Source organism: Sorex fumeus, unplaced genomic scaffold, assembly GCF_029834395.1.
Source record: "Sorex fumeus unplaced genomic scaffold, SorFum_2.1 ptg000050l, whole genome shotgun sequence".
NCBI lineage: Eukaryota > Metazoa > Chordata > Mammalia > Eulipotyphla > Soricidae > Sorex > Sorex fumeus.
The window spans coordinates 19,204,642-19,228,841 of NW_026606107.1; the positions used below are offsets into that span (position 1 = coordinate 19,204,642).

Sequence of the window (24,200 nt, forward strand, 5' to 3'; positions counted from 1 at the left end):
ATCAAGCAGACCCACATAACTATTAGGGTATTTTTGTTTGCCAGTGCTTGGCAGCAACTATACTGCTATCCTTATGCAGACCTGGGAATCATCTTGTAGCCCTAGAGGCTGCGTGGTGTAAGGCCTGTAACCTCAAGTTAGAACAGGCCTAGGCTGTAACCAATGTTAATGTCCATAATGTCAGGTGTAATACTTCACCAGTGCCCCTTAATTGTTAAGATGTGATGGTCACTCAGGCATGCAATGTAGCTCAGTAAACTGTGTTGTAATAAGGGAGTGCTGAAGAAGGAAATGGTGTTTTAGCCACAGAACAAGTCACCAGGGGGTGAATGTGGGCACAGTACGCAATGCGAGGTTTGCAAATGTGGATTGGGAGACTGCCATTTTTTGTTTATTTTTCTCTTGTTAAGGGAATGCCCAGCCACAGAGGCAGGGTGGGATGGGGGGATGGGGGGTGGGAGGGATACTGGGATCCGTGGTGGTGGGAAATGGGCACTGGTGGAGGGATGGGTATTTGATCATTGTATAATTGAAACCCAGGCACAAAATTTGTAAGTCTACAACTGTACCTCATGATGTCTCATTAATAAAAATTAAAAAAATAAATAAATAAAAAATATAAAAAAATATAGAGAAGCATCTCTAAAAAAAGAAAAAGAAAATGAGACAGTATTAATTAAAGCAGTATGTTATTGAAATAAAAACAGACATTCAGATCAAGGGAATATCCTGGGACAGGCCTTAAGGTATATTATCAGTTAGCCTTTGAAAAAGGAGCAAAGAACATAAAGTAGAGCAAAGAAAGCCTCTTCAACAAGTGGTGCTGGGAAAACTGGTGAGCTACGTGCAAAAAAAGAACATAGAACTCTCTCTAACACCATGCACAAAAATAAATAAAAATGGATTTAAGACCTGATATCAGACCTTAATTCTGAAGATACATAGAGGAAAATGTATGCAGAAGTCTCCATGGCATAGAAAGAAACTAAAGAAATCTTCAAGGACAAAACACCACTCACCAAGAATATGCAAGGCAAAGATTAACAAAGGGGGCTACATGAAACTAAGAAGTTTCTGTACCTCAAAGGAAAATATAACCCGGGAAAAACAGCCCACAGAATGGGAGAAGTTACTTACTCATTGGACAAGGGGTTAATATCTAAGATATATAAGGCACTGCTAGCACTTTAAAAGAAAAAGGCATTCAACCCCATTAAAAATGGGGAGAATAGATGAATAGAAACTTCTTCAAAGAATAAATACAAATGGCCAAAATACAAAAATGCTCTACAGCATTAATCATCAGGGAGATGCAAATTAAAACACCAATGAGATATCACCTCACACCACAGAGATTGGCACAAGAACAACCAGTGTTGGAACAGATGCCTGGATAAAGGGACTTTCATTCACTGCTGGTGGGAATCTATAATACTGGGAATATGGCCTACAAACCCTAAAACACAATGTAGAAAGGGTATCTGCACTCCTATGTTCATTGCAGCATGATTCACAATAGCCAGAAACTTGAAACAACCTGAGAACAGATGACTGGATAAAGAAACTATGATAATTCTACACAATGGATAGAATGCAGCCTTTAGAAAAAACGAAGTTATGAAATTTGCTTATGCATGGAGGGACATGTAGAATATCATGCTGAATGAAGTGAGTAAAAGGGAGAGGGACAGACATAGAAAGATTGCACTCAATTGGGGATTATAAAAAAGGTATGAGAATAATACCCAAAGACAATAGAAATGAGGGCCCAGAGAACTGGTCTGTGGTAGGACTAGTTACAAAGTTGCTAGAATGTGTGTGTGTGTGGGGTGAAGTTTGGACAGAGAAGGAACCGTATGAGAATGATATTTCAAAATGAGCACTTTATACAAGAACTTGTTGCTGAAAGGAGGTAAAGTGAAATGTATGATACCCTTTCAGTAAGAGTATTGCAAACCATAGTGCCTAAAAGGAAAACTAGGACAAAGAAAAGAAAAGTGTCTGCCATAGAGGAAGGCTGGGGGTGGGTGAAGGAAAAACAGGGAACATTGTTGGAGGGAAATGTACACTGGTGAAGGGATGGGTGTTGGAACATAGTACGACTGAAACTCAATCAAGAACAACTTTGTAACTGTGTATCTTAAAGTGATTCAGTAGAAAAAATTTTTAAGAAAAAAAGAAGTTAGTGGGTCCCCACTGTTCAGCTCATGGCTTGGGATGGCAAGATTTGCCCTCTGGTTTTATCTTATTCAAAGATGGATCATAGATGGAATCTCCTGGCAAGGCTTAGAGGGCTTAGGCCCATGACTATCTTGTGCCTTGCTGCAGAATTAAGCTGTAAGAGTAGAGTAGATTTGTAAGGTTGGAGTGCCATGTTTTTGGTTAGAAACACCTGCTCCCTTTAACAGACTTTAAAATCTTAGAAATCTCTCATAGGCTGTTAGACTTTGTTCCACCTCTATGCTCTCTCTCTCAGTCCCCCTCTCTCTCATCTCTTCCCCACCTTCTCTCTCAGCTGCTCTGTTTAATTCCTTAGCTTTTAATTCCTAGAGGACTGCTGGTTGTTTCACAGAGGGGTTCCTCTCCTGGGACAATCACTGAACTCTGCAGTGTCTTTTTCAGTTGTACTCAGGCAGAATTCAGTATTTAATTCAGTATTTGATGAAGGTTTTGTAGTGATGATGGAAAAGTGTCTATAAAAGCTATAACCACATAAAATATCATTTAGGTACTTAATTTTTAACCGTGTAAGAGTTTTTCCGATCAAAAATTGTGAGAACCAGTGATATGGATGACTATAGTTGGAAATTTTGGTTATAAGATCCAGTGTACATTGCCTTGTGTATGGTGTATTTATGGAAGTCTGAAGAAGGGAGGATCCTAGGGATCTTAGAATGCATTGCTAAATTACAAATGAAATGGAATTTGAGAGAGAGCTGAGAGATTTCACTGGATGTTCCATACCAGGTACAGTAGAAAATGTAGTTTTCAAGTGTGTGTTCTCCAAATTTGTTTTTAGTAAAAGGTCGGCATTTGTATGGCCTCTCTGTCCTATGAGTCATCTTGCTTTCTCATACCTATGCTTTATAAAACCACAGAAGACTGGAGAGATAATACAGAGGTTAAGGTGCTTGCCTCAAATGTGAGGCTGTAGCTGTAACAATGATCTGAATCCTGCTACCACAAATGGTCCTCACCGAGCACTGCCACATGTGACCCTTGAGCCCAGGGCCAGGCATGGTCTCAGCACAGATCCAGGAGTACCCTTTGCTAGCCCCCTGGTGTGACCTAAAAAAGAAAACTGAATCATACATTCGGCGGAACGAAGGAAATGACACGTTTTCAAATTTATACTACTATTGATAATGATCTAAGGTTAATAGCAATAGATACCATTTATTGAGTGCTTACTCTACACTAGTTACTCTGATAAGCACTTCATACTACCCATACAGTCTCTTATTTAATCTTGAGAGTAACAGCCCTTGGCAACAGGTACAATGATCACTGCTGACGTATAGCTGAGGACACTGGGTTACTATAATACAGCTGTATTACTTTAGTATTGCTTTTTGATAATTAACTTCTTCTCTCCACAATATTCCTGTTTCCTCTTAAAATTTATTCCTATTCTCAACTAAGTTAACTCTTTTTATCCTTCAGGTCTCACCCTGAGCACCAGCATCATGTTTCCAAGAAACTCCTTTCTAACTGCCTAAATAGGTAATGTTTTCTGGATCAATAAGCTAATAGACTCGTCATACTCTTATAGCACCTTGCACTCATTCTATACAGCAGTTGTTACAATATATAGTTTTACTTTTTTATATCTCTCTTCCAGATTATAATGTATCATAAGAGAAACTATATTCTATTAACTATTATAGCTTTGAAACTGTGACATACACTAAATAAAAAGTTGTTGAATGAATTAATTGAATCTCTTCAGTATCAAGTTAGGATAGAAAAGAATCTGGGTGTGCAATAAAGTTGGTCTGACTCCAGGACCTGAAAATATATTATCTGTATGTGCTTTGCTCCACTGCCAATGATAACATACCTTGTCTGGGAACTGGAAATAAATTCAGAAAGCAAACACAATCTATATTGTGATGGAAGAATGGAAAGAGACTATTGAAGGCTGACAATAGAGTTTGCAATTGCTACCAGACCCCTTGTATATAAAGGCCTATTAGATTTATTTATTTATTTTTATTGAATTTTGGGCCACATCTGGCAGTGCTCAGGACTTACTCATGGACTGAGCTCAGTTCTCTCTCCTGGAAGTCTCAGTGAACCCTATATGGGGCCTAGGATGGAGCCCTTATTGGCAACGTGCAAGACAAATGCCTTAACCACTGTACTATCATTCTGGCCATAGAGAGACATGTTAGAAAGGTCATCCATTTTCTGAAAATAGAGGGAGCTCTAAGGAGAAACTAAATCGAATTCTGATCCTTCTTGCTGAATAAGGGAGTTAGATGACTGAGGGTGAAAAAGTTCTTCCATAAAAGCACTTATCTTTTCTCTGCTCCTTTCCTCCTGAGATTCCCCCATCTCTCATCAACAGATCTCGGTTTTTGAAATGCTGGTGAATGTCAATGTAGTTCAAACTACTCAAGATCCTGCTTAGGGACTATAAGCAGTCCCTAAGATTCAACCTCTTCAGAACAAAGGTTAGGCTTGAACTCTGGGCAACTTAAACCACGTTGGCATAACCTTATGAGTTGCAAGGATTTCTGACACCAGGGTGGGTGAGTACTACAGTGACTTGAAATTAAGATAAACTTAGGTTTATAAAGCCCTCATTTGCATGATTAGGTTTAATTGGGGAGGGAATCTGCCTGATGGTTCTGATAATCTCCTTTGTGTCTGTTCCTAAAGGGTTCAGTCTCTAGTTGCTTTTTTTGTTGTTTTCTGGGCCATACCCAGCAATGCTCAGGGGTTACTCCTGGCTTTGTACTCAGGAATTACTCCTGGCCATGATTGCGGGACAATATGGGATGCCAAGGAACAAACCCAGGTCAGCCCCATGCAAGACAAATGCCCTACCTACTGTACTATTGCTCTGGCCTTCAGGTTGCTTTTTGAACTGAGCAATATTGAGCACTACAGGGAGGTGAAAAGAAGGGTGGTTTTGGAGAGAAAGGAGAACTCTTGCTCTCAGAACTGCTATTGTGGCTGGCTAGGGTTTAGCTTTGTTTCAAATCACTGAGCAGATGAAGGGCTACTGGCACTTTGGTGGTAAGTGTGATGCAGAAACATCATACACCTCCAGCATAAAAGTTAACAGTATCTTAAACCAAGTTATATGTCAATAAGAAAAAAACAGAATCATTGAGCACTATTCTAACTCCTCTCACTACCACCCACACCCCTACTGCCCAATTTGAAGCTGAGAGTAACCAAATTTTTCACTTGTAAAGTCTACATCGTTGATGTAAAGTCTTGTAAAGTCTATATCTTTGAGTGTCAGGGTTTTCATAAAAGCTCACAGTGGCAAGCAGGCTTTCGGAGGCCACTTCAAGGCAATGCCTTGTAGTGCTTTGGAGGACATGCAGTACTAGGGATTGAACCCAGGGAGAGTGCGTCCCAGGAATGTACTGCATTTTTTGAGCTCTCTCTCCAACCTGGTCACCAGTTTTATACTAGCTGCTTTGATGCTGTAGAAACTTCTATTGTACCTAACACTTTGGAGGACCCTTTGAGAATCAATGAAAGATTAAATGTATATATAAAAACTTTACATACTATTTGTGGAGTTCAGGTGCAGAGGCCCTTCTCTGTACCATTGAGGACCTCTTGAAGCTCAGATTTGTGGCCTCTGGCCTACGCTGTTATTCTTGGCCTGGAAGAGTGGTTGGGTAGCACTTCCAGGTCTCACATATTATTTGTCAGAACACAGTTGGTGATCAGGATAAATCTAGAGTTCCCATGGAATATACAGCTCGTAAACTAATGTCATATTCTGCCTTTTAAAATCTAGCATCTAAGAAAGATGGCGGCCGCACGGGAGCCTTGTGGAAAGCAGGTTTGAGCCGGGCTTGGGGGAGCGGCGGGGACCTCATGGGAAGGGGGGCTTTGTGGGCCGTCCCCCACGCCCCACCAAGGTCGCCAGCTGCCCCCCACGAGCGGCTCTCCGGCACGGCCACGGCCCCCGGAGGCACAAGGACTTAGCACAGAGAACCAGCCGCTTGGAGCAGAAAAGCAAATGGACTTGTGTTAAAACGCGCCACCAAGCCTGCCCGGAGGGGAAGGGGCGTTGACCGGCCCGCCCGCTCCTCTCTGGAAAGAAAGATGGCGGCCGCACGGGAGCCTTGTGGAAAGCAGGTTTGAGCCGGGCTTGGGGGAGCGGCGGGGACCTCATGGGAAGGGGGGCTTTGTGGGCCGTCCCCCACGCCCCACCGAGGTCGCCAGCTGCCCCCCACGAGCGGCTCTCCGGCACGGCCACGACTCCAGGGCACAGAAACCAATCTCTTAACTAGCTAACTTTTAATAGAAATTCTTCCAGGGTCAATAAGTAAAATAGCAGAAATTCAAAACCGCGCGGCCGCTATTGCGGCCGCGCGACCTCATTTTATTCTTAAACCAAGTTGTAGAAAGCAAATCATTTCACAACGCTGTTTCAGCATGTCTGATTGTGGGGGGTGGGTCGTAAACTCTAAACAATAATTGTGCATCTTCTATCGAAATAATCTATCTAGTCAAAGTATATAGAGTATTAACTAGAACTCATCTGCCTCACAAGAATTGGGAGGGGTGGGAGGTGGGGGTCTATTGGGGTTCGGGGCTAAAAATGAGTATTGGTAAAGGCAAATGTGTTTGGTATATACATGACTGAGAACTAAACCTGAAAGCTCTGTAACTTTTCCCACAGTGATTCAATAAATAAATAAATTATTAAAAAAAATAAATAAAAAAATAAAATCTAGCATCTATCCTACCTCTCTAAGTAATGTGAGAGTCTTGCTACTGAGTTGCCTATCCCAGAACAGCTTAAACTTTCCATTTGGGGACTTCCTTTTACTGAAGAAAATGTAACACAATCAAATACTACCAGAAACATCTCAGATTTAGTGTTCTGTTGTGTTTGAATTAATTTTTGGTTGTACATTTAGAAACCTTTCACTGCTGCCAATTAAAAAAAACCCACATTCAATTACACAACTAAGAGAGAAACCAACTGGAAACTCACTCTCTTTCCCAAGATGCAGTTTGAGTTTGTCATTGACCCCACAAGTACATTCAGAGCAACAGCTTATGTGATTGCTAATATAATGCGTTTCTTTCTAATTCAACATTTGTATCATAGGTATACATTTGCTGAAAGTGTCTACTTTTTGATCACTAAGTTGCTCATTTGTGTTTTCAACAATCTATTTATTCAACAAACATTTTCTAAGTGCTTTATTCCAGGAGCTTCCTAAGCACTGAGGAGGGGATATGAAAAGATAAATCAGAAATAGTCTCTGTGCACGTTTTCATTCAAAACCAGAGATCTGGAACATATTCTAAAATTATCTTTAAGTTGGAACAAAATCCTTTTCTTTAGTGTTTTGGGGATATGGTGTCAATCAGCTGTCAGTTGCTGTAATGGGACTAAGTCATCCAGTTTACAGTTTCATTTCCAGAATTGATATGTTTGAAAATGAGAATAGCTGCCCATTGATATCTTCTTGCCCTACATTTCACTCATTGTTATTTCTCAAAGTTCAATTCTAAGAGTGCCTCCCTAATAAATTGCCCCCACACCCTGGGTTTTTCATGGGGGTTGGTTTTAGGATCACGCACCACAGTGCTCACAGCTTGCTTCTGGCCCTGTCTGCAGTGAGGAACAACTTTTGGTGGTGGGTTGGGGAACAATACATGATGTTGAGAATCAGGGATTGAACCCATGTCTGGTGCATATTCAAGATAAGTGTCTTACTTGTTTTACTCTATGCAGTCTTCCCTAGGGATCTTGTACTCATTCTTCTAGACTTTAACCCTCTTCTTGCACCATAATTGAAAAAGATAAAAACTGTCTCTAGAATTTGGAGTCTTTCCTTTTTCTAGTTACAGTGGCATTTTCCTTGTAAATTTTCTCTAGTAGTATGGTTCCTATGGCAAATGCCTCACTAGAATGACACTAGCAAGACACATTGTCAAGGCAGTACTAGCGTCTTATAGATTAAAACAGAGCTTTAATCCTATGGATTAAAAATGTGCATATCTCACGCACATCAGTATTTGTTGCTGTGAAAAAATAAGTAGCTTAACATAAACAAGGTAGGCAAAATTTTAATTTTAAATGATATGATTGATAGGGGCTAGGGAAGAAGCTCAGTGGTAGAATACTTGCCTTATGTGTGTGAAATCCTGAGTTTGATCCCCAGAACTATAACCTAAGTAAATAAATGTGACATTTATTAAATATGTGATAATAAAAATGTTGTGATTTATTACCCTTAAAATGTGATAATAAAATTGTTGCTAATTATTTACCCTTCTCCCAGAGCTGCCTAGATATCCTGAAACAGATATTGCCACCAAATATCTGTTTGTCACTCCCTCAAATCATGTTGGTTTTCTACTGTAGGTATTACTCCTTCCAGAAAATTTCCCCCTCCTCACCCTAGTCCTCTGATATCTCTTTTTTGTTGGTTCCATTGCTGAGCATTCTAGTCTGTGGTTATATACACCATGCAATGTAGTAACTTCTTTTGTAGAGGGCTTTGGACAACAGTTGGTGGTGCTCAGTTCTTACTCTTGGATTGTTACTTGGGATCACACCTGGTGGTATTCACAGGATCATATTCAGTGCCAGGGATTCAACCTGTGTTGCTGAGTCTTACCTGATGTACTATCTCACTAACACAATATGCTACTTTAGTCACAGTCTATATCCTATCTCAAGTATATATTTTCATCTGTGTGGTTTCTCTCTTGGATACTTAGATTTAGATAACCTGTGGTAGACTTCTATAAAAAGCACTGGCTTTTTATTCATATATTTTTTCTTATTTTCTCTATACTGAGGATAAATCTCAGGCCTTCATACACGCAAGGCAAACACATTATCATCCTGCTATATTCTTGACTCCTTATATAGATATTTTAGTTTTGATTTTTAAGTGAGCTTCTACCTAATATTTCCTAATTAAGATCTACCTAGCTTCACCCATTCTTACAATCAGTTGGAAAAGTAATGGCTGCCTGCACAATTTGACAGAGGAGCACTAGGAAGGAAGGACTAACCCAAATCCCAAACTTACATAGTCCTTTCACAGTCTCTTCCACTTTTCCCTCCAATAGTCCTTCACTGTACCTGACTACTCAATAGAAGTTTTAGTCCTTTGATTATTTTCTAACAGAATTCACCTTGAAATATAAATAACTTCATGGGTCCGAGTTACAGTACAGTGGGTAGGGCATTTGTCTTGCATGTAGCCATCATGGGTTCAATCCCTGGCACCAAATATGGTTCCTCAAGCACTCTCAAGAGAGATAACTGAGTGTAGAGTCAGGAGTACGACTTGAGCACTGCTGGGTGTGACCCAAAACCAAAAATACAAGATATAAATAATGCAATTTGCAACCTCAGTAAACATCAATCAAGAGACAAGGAATTTAACCAATCTACCTCAGGGGCTCTTGAGGAAGAGGGAACTCCAGATGTGCCACCTCGACCTCAATAAGAACCATTATACTTTTGTTTTATAAATTATCTTAAAACTTTACTTATAATACATTTAACTGGAAAATAATTTTATTTATTGTGGTTCGGGGGCCACACTTAGCACACTCAGGGGCTACTCCTCACTCTGTGCTCAGGAGTGACTATTGGCAGTGCTCAGGGGACCACATTTGGTAGCAAGGATTGGGCTATAGTCAGCAGCATGCAAGCAAACACCTTCCCTCCTATACCATCTCTCCAGCCCTCTCAAAAAGAATTTTTAAAAACCAACTATTCCTTTAGAAATGGAATCCCCTGTATAGGAATACCACAGAAGATTTATAATACAAAGATTTGTTGCCCCTATTCTCTCCCCCAGAGTTTGATTTGACAGATCCAGGTTAAAGCCTGATAATTTACATTTCTAACAAGTTCCCAGGTGAGGATGCTGAAACCATATACTCTAAGAACTACTACATCAGAAGGTTATACTGACAGCTTCCCAGAACACTCTAGGAGAAAAATAGAAAGGGGGTGGGGTGTGGGGAGTTAAAAAAAGAGTGGGAAAACACCTCCACAAAGGAAGTTGTATGGTTTAAATAATCAGTCTCTTTACTGATGTTAATTTTCATCTTCATATCTAAAATTAGAGGTCACAATTAGGGCTCCTGATTTTCAGGCTTTGGGCCATAAGGAGGGTTTTTTATGCCCAGTTCTTATCACAAATGGGAGCTTCAATAAGAGCTGATGGGCCAAGTTTTCCTGAAGCTTTGGTTCACTAGAACCAAAAAAAATTGGACTTTAGATAATATTTACCTTATGGATGATGAGTCATCCATCCTAGGCAATATGATAAAGCTGTAGTTGAAGATAAAGAAGCTAACCACCCCTCAACCCTGTTAAATGTACGCATCAACCCTCCCCCCTCCCAGCAGCAAGGTGGCCGCCGCCTCAGAACTTATTGGAAAGCCAGATATGAGCTGGTGGTGACGGGGCAACTGCAGTCTCATGGGAAGGGGGGGCGGTACCGGCTTGTCCATCACGCCCTATCGAGATCGCGAGTTGCCCCACATGAGCGGCTCTTCAGCACGGCCATGGTTCCACAGGCAAAAGCCCAGCAGCTTTTGCCAGCTTTTAATCCAGAGCCCAGCAGCTTGCGGCAGAAAAGTGAATGGACCATGCATTAAACTACGGCGCCATGCCTCCCTGGGAGGGAAAGGGTGTTGCTCCCTTCTGCCTTTTTCCCCTCCAGCAGCAGGCTGCCTGCTGCCTCAGAGCTTATAGGAAAGCCAGGTATGAACTGATGGTGACGGGGCAACTGCAGTCTCATGGGAAGGGGGGGGGCGGTACCGGCTCATCCTTCACACCCTACTGAGGGCACGAGTTGGCCCCCACGAGTGGCTCTCTGGCACCAGATGCACAGAAACCAATCTCGTAATTATCTGGCTCTTTGCAGAAATCCAAAATCGCGTGCCCACTATTGTGGCCACGCAACATTATATAATTCTCATAACCACCTATAGAAAACAAAGTATTTCACAATACCTTTTCAGCAATTCTGATTGTTGGGGGGGGAATTCTAAACAATAATGGTGCATCTTTTGTCGAAATAATGAATATAATCAATGTAGAGAAGAGTTAAGTAGAAATCATCTGCCTCACAGGCATTGGGAGGGGTGGGAGGGGGTGTATATTGTGGTTCTTGGTGGTGAAAAATGAGTGAAGAGAAAGGTGTTTGATCATGGTATGACCGAGACTTAAACCTGAAAGCTTTGTAACTTTTCCCACAGTGATTCAATAAATAAATATAAGAAGAAAAAATAAAATTATGAAAAAAAGTAAGGTGGAGTTCGTGCCCAATTCAACCAGCTAATCAGTGGCTGAATAAATAGCAGTACTCCTACATAAAAAATGTACACATCAATAGAATTAGCCAGTGTTTACAGTATAAAGACAATTTTATTGCCATTAGAAGACTTTAGTGACTCATTTATCCTGTTTCAGTAGGACCTTATTCTTTCTGATGAAAATCCAGTCATAACATCTCTTGAAAAATAAAATTATTTTGAAATAAATAAATATATAAAATAAATAGCATATACATTTCATAAATAGTTTGTCCTTATGCACAGTATCCATGCTTACACTTTAATGTTGTTTCCTTACAACAAACCCATATCTCACTTCCAATGGCAGGAAAACTGCATGTCAGGACAGATGAGAAATCTGCAGAGCCAATGCAGATATGACTTGCAGCAGGGCTGTAGCCTCAAGAATTGTTTGAAAGAGACTTTCCCAAAGCTCTTTAGGTAGCATCTATGGCAGATTCTTTGGTCTTTCATTTACCCATTGTCAAAGTATTTGGGTAGATTGTGCGGCAAGACATCCCAGGCCTTTGGCAGGGGGGCTATTCCTTCTCATGCCACCTCCGAGGAAATAAGATGAGTAAAGTAAGAAGTATATACAAGATTCCCTTTAGCACGCCCCTCCCCCCATATCCCTCCCCAAAATAACCCAACTCTGATATACACTTTGAACAGGAGTAACAGCTGGTTTGAACAGTAAGTGCTTCTCAGTTATCTAAATTGATAGACAAAGCTATGAGTATGGTGCTTGTAAAGACAGTCATTGCCCCGCAGTACATGGGTCACAGGGGTTACACTAGGGGTTCGTTACCTATAGCGGAAGAAGTCCCTGGACATGGCAGGTAACTTAGAAGGATCTACTGGCCTGGGCAAAAAGTGAGTAAATTTCTGATGTCGTTTAGTCCTGTATCCCTCTCGGGGTGAGCCGTCTTTATTCAGGGCCACATAATATTGTCTCTCCGAATCCGTGTGTTTGTACAAGGTGGAAGCATAGGTGTTGTACCAGTTTTCTTCAAACTGTTCCCGGAAAACACATTCATGTGTGAGTTTCTTCTGTGAGGGTGAGAAAATAAAGCAGAGCCCATTATATGAATTTCTCCCATCCCAGCTACTAGCGGAGAAACTCTGAAATAGCACAGCATATTTCAATGAGAAAATTTCAGTTGTATCTGCCAGTTTTACTGACAATATCTGTATTCCCTTCATCCTCTTTCAGAAGACACAAACATGTTTTAGGTGAGATGTATTTTGAAGGCAGGAGACTAGGGGATATGGCCTTACCTGGCCCTTCAGGCTCAAGAATTTCTGCTCTGGCCTCCCAATGCCCCCCTGACACCCTTGTGCTTCCCCCTACTTAGGGCTAATGATGTTCAAATCCATTGAGATTACAGTCAACCATGTCAACTGACAGGCAAAGGCCTGTTCTATATAAAGCTCCATGGGAGGTGAGCTGTGATCTTGCCTAATGAAGGATCTCAGGCCTGTCAGAGGGGAAGCTCAGAAAAGATCTCCTTGAAAAGTTCCCCCAATCTAGCTACTTCAAGCTGGCAGCTCCTAGGTCTCTTGCCTCTGTCCCTTCTCACACTTAATCTGGACGCCATACTACTTGCTGGGGTTGACGATACTGAGTGCTGGGGACAGGCCTATCTCTTAGGTGTCAGAAAAAAATGTGCTCTGATTTCATGGGGTACAAGCATGCTATGTGACTCAAAAGTCAAAGCCAGGAATTGGGATACCCCGAAAGGGTTAAGGTCAGCAAAATCACTCACCATTCCCTAGCTCCGGGCTAGCTTCCAGAATAGAGAACATGCACTGCAGCCTGCCCAGTCCTAGCTGGGAACTTAGGACTGTCAACAGACCCTGGAACCCTCATTCTTCATTGGTTTATTTCATTTGGCCCTTGGAATTCAGCTGAAGCAATCTGGAAATCAGGGACTATGTTGTTAATCTTAGAATCCTTAGTGTAGGGCCAGGGAGATAGCTCAAAGGACTAGAGCATGTGCTTTGTGTGCGGGAGTCACAGGTTCAATCCCTGGCACCACAAGTTTCCCCAAGTACCATGACCCAGAGCACTGCTAGATGTGGGTCAAAAAGGGAAATAAAACCCCTCAATGTGAAGGCCAGTTATTACACTTGCCTGTTTTTTTTCTTCCTTTTGGACATACCTGACTGTGTTCAGGGCTTATTCCTAGAGATGCTCAAGGCACCATATGTAGTGCCCATGCAAGAGATCAAACCAGGGTTCGCTGTGTGACCTACCCACAGTCTTATCACTCCTCCCCAACCAGTGCCTGTTTTCTTGTCAGATAGCCTGTGACTCGTCTGGGCAAGTGTTAAAACTTTCCTTGGTGAGAGCTCCTTGGGATGGTTATTGCCCCAAACATTGCCACTGACAAACCAGTACAGATTCCTCTTAGTATCAGACTAACTGGAAAGCTAATGGAAAAGGCAAAAGCAAATGGAATACAGAAAATCTTGTTTTTCTGGGAGCTAAAAGTGTTACATGGCAAGTTCCTGGGCATCCAAGATGTGGCTAGAAGACACTAATCTTGTGCAACTGGCAAAAGTACTTTCCAATACTAAATAAATGTTATTCTACTTTTGCCTTAGGTATTCCAAACACTGGTGGTAATATCCTATGATGAAAGAAAACCTTAAACTTACCGACCCATAGAGCTCTCCTCGCTCGTTCATTCCTAAGTATAGGCCAGAATCCACTCCTCGAATGCTTATTAACCCCACAGCCAGGCTGATAAATTCCAGGATCCCTGAAGGAAAAATAAAGTGAATGTCATTTTCATTACTGTCATCAAACTAAGGGGAAGCTGTGCAGGTGATTTGATCACCCAGTCATCTATCTCCAGCTGGAGATAGACCTTATGTGCCTTTGGTAAATTACCTGGTAAAGCCATTGTTTTCAGTTAAGAATGGAATACTGGAAAAGTCACTGACTCTGTCTCAGTTCTCTAAGTAAAATAGGGGAAACAATCTGTCTCTACTCAACACTCAGGTATATCACTAGGAAGAGGCCTTCACCTGGTTTTGGCTACAAAAGCTCCATAAGGGCAAGGTAAAATTAAATATCATTGAATGCCAGTTCTGTATCTCCCCAAAGTTACATCCTTTCTATCCAGAGCACACAGCATTCATTGCTTTATTGTTCTCCAAGCTGAACTTGTTTTGTATCTTTTGAGCTCCCGTGCCCTTAAAGCCACATGAGGCTGTCAACTCTCTGCAGCTGACTCTAACAAAAGCCACACAGGCTACTCACTAAGTTTGTTCCTCCTGCTTGTGGCAGGAGGCAAAACTTGGCCTGGTGAGATCTATCTCCTAAAAAATGCTCTCAGCCAGTAAGCCTCCCTCCCGACCCCCCGAAACCCCACCCCACACACTGCTGACAAGCTTGTCATTTCCCCTTTAGACTTTTATGTTTTTCTATGGCAAAAAGTTGGCAGGTAGCATTGGACTTGACGCTGATTTTAGATGTTGCAACCTTAAGGGAATGGGAAGAAATTCAGAATTATCCCTCTCACTGACAAGGTTAGAGGTGAGAATTTGAAAAAAGTTTCAGTTGTCTAGCAGCAAGAGGAAAAAAAAAGAAATAAACAAGAGGGGATAAAGAAGCTCAAACTGAAATCCTGGTGATTCTGAATACGTTACAATTTTGTTCTAAAATAGCACCCCTATCATAAGGGCACAGAAATAATGGTGAACTTGAGTTTTCTTTGGTATTCTGGTCTCTAGCCATGTTTTCTTTTTTTTAAATTTTTTAATTGAATCATAAGAGATACAGTTACAGATCTATACACTTTTGTTCTTACATTTCAACCATACAATGTTCGAGTACCCGTCTCTCCACCAGTGCCCATTCTCCACCACCAATGTTCCCAATATCCCTCCCATCACCCCCTTCCCATCCCCCCCCACCTGTGGCAGACAAAATTCCTTTTACTCTCTCTCTCCTTTAGGATGTTGTGGTTTGCATTGTAGGTATTAAGTGAAACAGCTGTTTCTTTTATTTCTTTTTTCTTTTTCTTTTTGGATCACATCCAGCGATGCATAGGGGTTACTTCTGGCTTTGCACTCAGGAATTACTCCTGGCAGTGCTCGGGGGACCATATGTGATGCTGGGAGTCTAATCCGGATCGACTGCGTGCAAGGCAAATACCCTACCCACTGTAATATCGCTCCAGCTCTAGCCATGTTTTCAACATACAGCCCAAAACCTGATATAGTTAACAGGCATGAAATGAACTCATATCTGGTTCTTTGTTAGTCCAAGAATGCAATTGTAATGGTAATAATACTCTGTATAATATATATACACACACATATATAGTGAGACTGATTCCTTAAAGTTCACTCAAAATAAAGTGATATTTAATTAATTTTTTAAATAAAATTTTTATTTAGGTACCATTATTTACAATTGTGTCCATGCTGGATTTTCAGGTATATGATGTTGCAACAACAATCCTGCCATAAGTGTCAACCTCCCTCCACCAATGTTCCCCGCTTCCCTTCCCCTGACCCAGTTTTCCTTCTTAACAGATGAAATTTTAATATTAACTATTATAGTTTGGTTCTCATTCTCAGAGCCAATTTGTAGTTTGGGTCTCATTCACTCAGAGCCAATGTGGTTTAGTTTCACACACATACGTCACCTCTACACCATTGATGTATCCAAAGCCCTGACCCTTGCCCCTTATAACCTTGCATACACTTCTTACTTCCCCCCCCATTTTAAAATGGCAAATTTTGAAATAAGTTTTAAAAACTCAATAAGGGGGGCAGAGAGATAGAATAGAGGTTAAGTCACTTACCTTGTACACAGCCAGACCTGGTTTGATCCCTTGCATGGGCACTACATATAGTCCCTTGAGCATTACAAGGAGTAAGGCCTGAGCACTGTCAGGTGTGGCTTCAGAACAAAGCAAAACCATGCCAACACCGGTTGCTTTTGTTCTTTTGGATGTGTGGTGAGAAAGGGACCCTCCTTCACTGCTGGTGGGAATACCAACTGGTTCAGCCCTTTTGGAAAACAGCATAGACGATTCTCAAAAAATTAGAAATTGAGCTCCCATTTGACCCAGCAATATCACTCCTGGGTATATATCCCAGAGAGGCAAAAAAGTACGGTCGAAATGACATCTGCACTTGTTTGTTCATTGCTGCACTGTTCACAATAGCCAAAATCTGGAAAATAAAAACCTGAATGCCAGAGAACAGATGACTGGTTAAAGAAACTTTGGTACATCTACACAATGGAGTACTATGCAGCTCTTAGAAAAGATAAAGTCATGAAATTTACATAGAATTGGTACTACATGGAAAGTATCATGCTAAGTGAAATGAGTCAGAAAGAGAGGAACATAGAAAGATTGCATTCATCTGGGGAGTATATAAAGTAACAAAATAGGAGACTAACACCCAAGAATAGCCGTGATAATTACCAGGAGGTTCACTCCATGGCTTGGAGGCCAGCTGCACATACTAGGGGAAAAAGAAGCTCAGAGAAGGGAGCGCCAAGTAAAGAGTGTTGGGAGGATCCTCCCAGGATGGGAGATGCATGCTGAAAGTAGACTATAGACCGAACATGATTTCCACTTAATACCTCTTTTGCAAACCACAGCACCCAAAAGGAGAGAAAGAACAAAAGTGAATGCCCTGCAACAGAGGTGGGGTGGGATGGGGGATGGGGAGGTGGGAGGGATACTGGGATCATTGGTGGTGGAAAATGGGCACTGGTGGAGGGATGGGTACTTGATCATCGTATAACTGAAATCCAAGCACCAAAATTTGTAAGTCTACAAGTGAACCTCATGGTGTATCACTAATAAAAATAAAATAAAATAGAGAGACACAAATGAAAACGAAAATGAAAACAAAACAAAACAAAAGCAAAAACCTCCAGTAGGAAAACTTCAGAAGATCCCTGTGATTGAGGCTGCTGGGTGAGTCTAGCTGCTTCAGGGCACATCTTTCTTCGATTGGGATGTAACTGGAAGAATGTAAGGTCGACTTTGCATGAAACCTTAAGGCTGACTTTGTATGGAACACTCAGAGTGTGACCTTTGGCTTCCAGCATAGAAATGCTTCGAGTTTTATTGTGAGTCCAATTACTAAGTTTTATAGACAAAGAAAGGAGTTTGGGGGAAAGACATGAACAAAAGGTGATAGGAAGGAAAGAGAAAATATCTATTGCCAAATGTGAAAAAATTAAAGTAACTACTGGTTTAATGGACCAACCCTTTACTAACTGCACACAAGGTTCTATTTTCTGGTCTACTCTGTTCAAGACTTTAATATATGACTTGTAAGAGGACACGAAGGGGAGCATTTACTTTAGTTCCAAAAGACATATAACTGGAAGGGTGACACAACCAAAATCCAAAGAGACTTTAAGAGAATGGAAAAATGGGCTGACTATACCAAATGAGTTAAATGAGATAGAATTAATGTAAAGTTCAACATTTTAGTTCCCAAACCAATTACCCAATACATTTTGTTTGAGGTTTTGTTGGGGGAGAGTGAGCCTCAAGTGCGCAGTTGAGTTAATCATTTTCCTTAGTTCATGGTCTACTATCACAATTGGTCTGTGTAAGGGCCAATTTATCTATTTTTTTTGCTCCCACATTTTTCTTCCATCCACCTTCCCACTTTAGGCAGTCATGTTTCTATTTTCTGAAAAATGCAATTTTATTTTGTGTTTCTGTGAATTGTAATTAAGTGCAAGTCTGCACATCTCTAGAGTGGGGGCATAAAATTTAGGCTTAACAGATTTTATGGCATGAGGTAAGTATGACTGATGCACAAATTTAAAAACTAATGTAAAACTAGTCATATAAAATAATTTTTAAACTATTAATGTAAAATAAGATAAACTAATATAAAGTAAGAAAAAAGCTAAGGTGATCTAAGACTGCATTGACAGAAGTCTAGTAACTGGCATAAAGGATTGTCCCACTATGTTCTGTCTTGGGTAGACCACAATGAACATTATGTATGTGTGTGCCTTTTGGGTGGGGGGAGTTCCTATACCTGGTGGGACTCAGGGCTTACTTATGATTCAGGGATCACTCATGCTACTGCCTAGGGGACCATACATGATGCTGGGGATTGAACCATGTTTTGTTGTATGCAAGGCAAAAACTTTAAACATTATCTTTTCAGCCCCAAGAATGATATTTTAGAGTGGGCTTATAGAAAAACAAAAGCATATTCAAAGAAGAGGAACTAATATAGCAAGAAAATTAGAAATCAGGTCATGACTCACTTCTGGGTGCTAAATGTTGAGAAGTATCAACCTGATGGAGTCTTCAGTGTTCTGTTTAGACTGATTACTCAGGACCTTCAAAACTTAGTTCTTTCATTCTCTGATTATCTCATATCTCTGACCACTCTGAGATCACTTAGAAGCAAAGAGCAGTTTGTGATCTCACCATCCAAGACCTGCTGTGAGAACAAATCATGAAACCCAAGAGGTGTGGCCATTTGAGTCACCAGTTTTTTACTCCAACTCTCTGTTAACCCTCATGCCAAAGGACAAATCATACAGGAAGTCACTTGGGTTGTGTCCAATAACAGGGGTCTCTAAAAGCTGGAACCATCCCTGCTCAGCTGTCTCTGGGCACTATTTCCCTCTTCCAACTTTCCTATTAGCTTGATTTGAACTGTGGGAACCCAGTAGTACATGATGAGAGAACAGATATTCCTAAGCCTTCTGAGTCCCAGCCAACATGAAGGGAGAGAGAAAGCAACCATTTCACATTTTCCCAGCTACAGCTGGAGAAGGGTGTTAACAGTAAAGCGGTGAGACACAGTATTAAGTAGACAAAGTTTATCCTCAGTGCTCTCACTTCAAGGCCCAGGATCTCCCTCTTCTCTGCCTCATCTTCACCTGTCCTCTTTAGGCTTTGACCTTTGCTGGACAATTTCCAGACAACTTTTCTTAGACCTTTCTCCCTATGGACTCAGTCAAAACTGATCTGTCCTAGGGTCCACTGCTCAAAAATCTAGCTGAATGTTTGGTATTGTGATATTTAATCTGGTTCCAATTAATCTCTCCTGATCTCCTTGAATCATCTTTTCAGACTTTTTGGGGATAAGGCAATGATACCTTGGCATCTTGCTAAATAAAAATCAGATCACTGTGGCTGGAATGATAGTACAGTGGGTAGGGGGCTTGCCTTGCATGCGGCCATCTCAGATTTGATGGCTCTATATGGTCCCCTGAGAAACGCCAGGAGTGATCACTGAGTGCAGAGCCAGGAGTAACCCCTGAGTACCACCGGTGGTGCCTTCCCACAAACAAACAAACAAACAAACAAACAAACAAAAAGAATCAGATTGCTTAAAAATCAAAGCAGCTGCAGGAGCCTGCACTATCCCACCTGGCGGGAGGCCTCTCTTCCAGTCTGGCTCCCAAATTCTAAGTCCACAGGTGCCCCCTCAGGAATGTCAGTATTCCTGTGAACCTCATGTAAATGCCTCAGCCAAGCAGACATTGAAATACTTCTGGCTACTGAATACAGAATGGGAGGGAGGGGGAGTATATGCTGTGCCAACAGGTTATTATTTAGAGTTGGGGCTGCTCTTGGGCTCAGCCTGACTTGTTCTGAACACATGAATTCCAGGGTAATCCTTGGGGACCCTGCTCTCCAATTACAACAAATAGCTATTTACTTTACATGGCCTTTAGAGACTACCTCCTCCCCCCAAGCAGAAATCTATAATATTTTATTTCTTAAGTCTGGCCTACTTTACCCTGCTGGAATGTTGACTGCTAAAGCACTCGTGGAATGCTAAAGTTTCGATTTATTGAATACCCTGGCTGATTAACTGAAATGTGGAGGGAGGAGAGAGTTAGCAAATTCAAACACCACCTCTTTCTCTGCCAAAAGCTAAACTGAGAAAGAGTAAACGTGTGTTTGAGAGTTGGTCGGGAGGGTTTCAAAGAGACAGCTTTGACTGGTTATCATTTACTTTACAGGAAAGACATGAAACTGCTGGGAAGTCAGGGAAGGAGGAAAGAGAAAAAGGTGATACAGAGGTGGTCTCAGGCACTGTTTTTTTTAAAAGACAAACCCCAAAATAAGTAGCCAGTTCAGCAACAGTTGAAACATCTCTTCTGTCCAGTTTTATTTTTTTGATTTCTCCCTAAACATAACCCCCTTAGCAAGCCGAGAGAGAGAGGAAGAGAGAAAGAAGAGAACAGTCCTCCTTATGGTGGTAATTAAAGACCACTTATTCCCAAAATATTTTACTGATTTACACTGAGCTTGTAGGGTATTGGGCTGAGGTTAGGTAGAGAGACTAACACTGGTAGCCGAAGGGACTCAAGCTCATAGTTTCTCCCCTTCTATTGCCCCCATCCCACATTTCTTCATCATTTCATGACTTTTCTTTTATAGATCAGCAACAAGTTACTGCAATGTATTCAGGCTGTTTCTGGAAGCCTCTGCCAGGCTCTAAAGCCTGGGTGGAACTCCCATTCTTTCTGAAGAGGAACAAAAGGGGACCACAGAGTGAGGGATGGGAGCCAAGTTAATATTCTCCCCTTACCCCACCTTATCACCCTTTTGAGGACCTGCTGCAAGTTTATATAGACACCTGAACCCCTCCATTACCCACACCCCACACCCAACCTACTGTACTCCAGCTCTGTGAGTGCATTTTTCCAAGATGACATAGACCTCATTAGGTTTCCTGCTTGCTCCCAGCTAGGAAGATCAGTGCTGGCCCTAAGCTGTTTGCTAGACTTTGCCTTGCCCAGCAACAGTCCTGAGTGCTCCCCCTCCCACTTTTTTTGCTGTGCATTCCAGATACACATTAGGAGCTTTAGGAAGGCATGGGGAATAGGAGGATGGGGAGATTTGGGGGAGTGGGAAAGAAAAAGGAATGGTGTACTGCCTGTGGCTAGGTAAAATCTCTTACTGTCTTTGGGAGAGAAAGGGTCTTCCTTGGTCTTATGATCCTTGGGAGAAGGGAGAGGGAATTGGGAGGTAAACAGGGCTAGAAAGAGTAACTATCACTTCACCAGAATAATAGTTAACTGGAGAATAGAAAACCGAAAATAAAAAATGGCCAAATTACTGGAGGAATTGAAAAATAGATTTGCTTTGAAATCTGTTGTTGTCTGTGAAACAGACACCTTTGAGCAATCTGCAGAGTGTCAGGCAGAGAAAATCCTGAGTGGAGTTTGGTGGCTTTATGTCCTGGGCCCAGTTCTATCTAGGGAGTGGACCGAGGACCGGTTCCTCTCTGAGGCAAGGAGTGCAGAGTTGGCTCCCAGCAGAAGTTGCCTCCAGACTTTTTCTGTTACAGGGAGGACACCGAGAGGCTTTCTTAGATTCTGATACCCCTTATTGTGGCACTGCCTGCTTTGTTGAGCTCCCGCCCCCTAACCCCGAACTGAGAAGCAGTCATGTGCCAGGAGCCGAGTCCCTGCCCACCAAAAGAGACTTGGTAGCAAGCCGCGAACCCACCAAGTCCATGGCCCTGAAGACTCCTGCTCCAGGCAACAGGCCTCGACAACCCTGCAGCTCTCGAGGCTCCGTCCTCTGCTACATCCACGGTCCCTGACGTCCTCACCAGCCGGCCTCCTTCCCCCAGTTTCACCTGCTTTTGCCCAATGCTCAGCGCCCAGGTCCCCAAGAAGCAGCCCTTCACCCCTAGGCTTAGGGGAAGGGAGGGTGCAAGGGGAAACGCGAGGTCACACCGCTAGGAGCCCCCGCCCCTCCCGAGAGCATCTAGGGGTGCCAGGCGTCCTGACACCCGAGCGGCTCAACTCCGCACTTTCGCATCCCTCCTGCGGTGCGCCCCAGCGGCCTCCGCCCTCGACGCACTCAGAAAGCACCGAATGGGGGGTGGGGGGGCTGTCCGCAGGCCCCAAGCGGGAGAGCGGAGTGCGCCGTTTGCTCGCCTACAGTCCCTCCCGGCCGCGTCCTCACCGAAGCGGCTGTGGTCGAGGCGAGTGCCATGCACCGTGCCGTTGGGGAAGATCTCTAGGTGGAAGCCGGTGCGGCAGTAGAGCTGGCGCCGCCGCAGGATCCCCTTCAGGTGGGCGAAGTCTGTGGGTGAGCCGCGCTGCAGCTTCCCCTCGATCTGGCCCAGGCGCTCGTTCAGGAAACCTGGGGAGTCAGCTAAGGGTACGTTCCCCAGAGATGAGGAAAAGCCATGCAGATCCCAGTCCAAAGAGGCAAGGACTCCCCCCACCTCCGCCATGGCTGGGCGCTCAGGGCTGAGCCGGGACTACGGGGCGCGAACTGTCGTTCCCCGCAGCGGGCGCGGGCGATTCGGCGGCGGTGCTCCTGGCTCGCTGGCTTGCTCCGCGCTCTGCCTAGCAGCAGTCGAAGTCTGTTCGCGTCCAAGGAACTTCTCAGCTGTAGGGAGCGTGGTGCAGCGCGCTCTTGACCTTGCTCTCAGTCACAGTGCCGCGTCCCCTCTGCATCCCCAGGCCTCTCATAGCGCTATCGGATGCAACGGCACTTTATATACATACCCACTCCCCTTACATTGACATATTGGATATTTAAATACAAGCCACACCTCACTGGCATCCCCTTGGAGATTGGCGTGTGGGTTTCTTCCCCCACTTCTATCCTTTTGGCTCTTTTTGGGAGGGGGTGGAGGAAGGAGGGGGCGAACGGGCGAACAAGCTTCACTCCTTTTATTATGAAAAAATGGCAGGAAAAAGCTACACATTGCAGTGAGGCATAACTGCTTTTGGCAGGTTTTTCTGAAACTGCTGATGAAATAACGGAGCCCAGTGCGGGGAGGCTGTTGGCGTCCACGGCCACTCGGGCCTGTTGCGTGGAGGTCTGTGTGCTGCGCGGGGGCTGTCCCCGCCGCTCACAGTCTTTGGGTTCCTAGTCTTGGGAAAGTGGAGTGAGGGTCCAGCTAGGGGGCCGGTACACGCGCTGCGGAGCCACTCTTTTTCCTCAGTTCATCTGAGTCTGAAGGAGGGGTGCCTGGCTTGGGATAGGGGATCCCGGGTTTCTTTGTTCTATTGCTCCCCACCCTCCTCCCCACTCCCCACCTGTAGGTCGGCAGGAGACTTGAGGAAGTGAAAAATCCGGAAGCGAATGCAGCTGCAAAATTTAGGATTGAGATGGTGCTGGTCCCTGCAGGCACCAAGGCGGGAGTGGTGCGCTTAAGGGGTTTGGGAGGAGGGGGAACCCCCACAGAAGACTTTTTTTAAAGGGACTTTACAGCTGGGAGGGAGTAGGTGGGGGATAAAACACTGAAAGCGATCTTTTTGAAAAACGATCTACACAAGGCTTTCTAGGCGCGCTTTTACAAGGTTCTCGGGAGCAAGTTCGATGAGAGGCCTGCTGGGGGCTCCCCCCCCCTTTACTTGTTAGAAACAGGTGTTTCCTCACTAGGTCCTCTTTAGGTCCAGCGTAGCGATCTTCTATCAGGGAGACCAGCACTTGGGGCGGGAACTGGCGGTAGTCAGGGCTAATGGCAGCGTCAAGAAGACTGAGGAGGCAGGTGTTCCGACTCCCGTAGCGCTGCTGATCACGAGAAACCTCGGGCCCCTCTAAGCCCTGGAGCTCAGGATCCAGCCAGTCTATTGAACTGCAATATGCACGACCAGCGACCTTGATCCAATTTCCTGGCTCTTGCAGAAACTGAGCCTAGGGAGTACCAGCACACTCCCACCCACCCCGCCTTTA

General features: G+C 43.3%; 1 protein-coding gene across 1 annotated transcript; it reads right to left on the bottom strand.

The window, feature by feature from the left end:
* Positions 1–12,271: 12,271 nt before the first annotated feature.
* Positions 12,272–22,811, bottom strand: FGF16 (fibroblast growth factor 16). The gene is made up of 3 exons (XM_056124209.1): positions 22,473–22,811; positions 14,185–14,288; positions 12,272–12,573 (listed from the first exon to the last, which is right to left on the bottom strand). The coding sequence occupies exons 1-3, from the start codon at positions 22,744–22,746 to the stop codon at positions 12,328–12,330; spliced, it is 624 nt and encodes a 207-aa protein (XP_055980184.1). The 5' UTR covers positions 22,747–22,811; the 3' UTR covers positions 12,272–12,327.
* Positions 22,812–24,200: the final 1,389 nt, after the last annotated feature.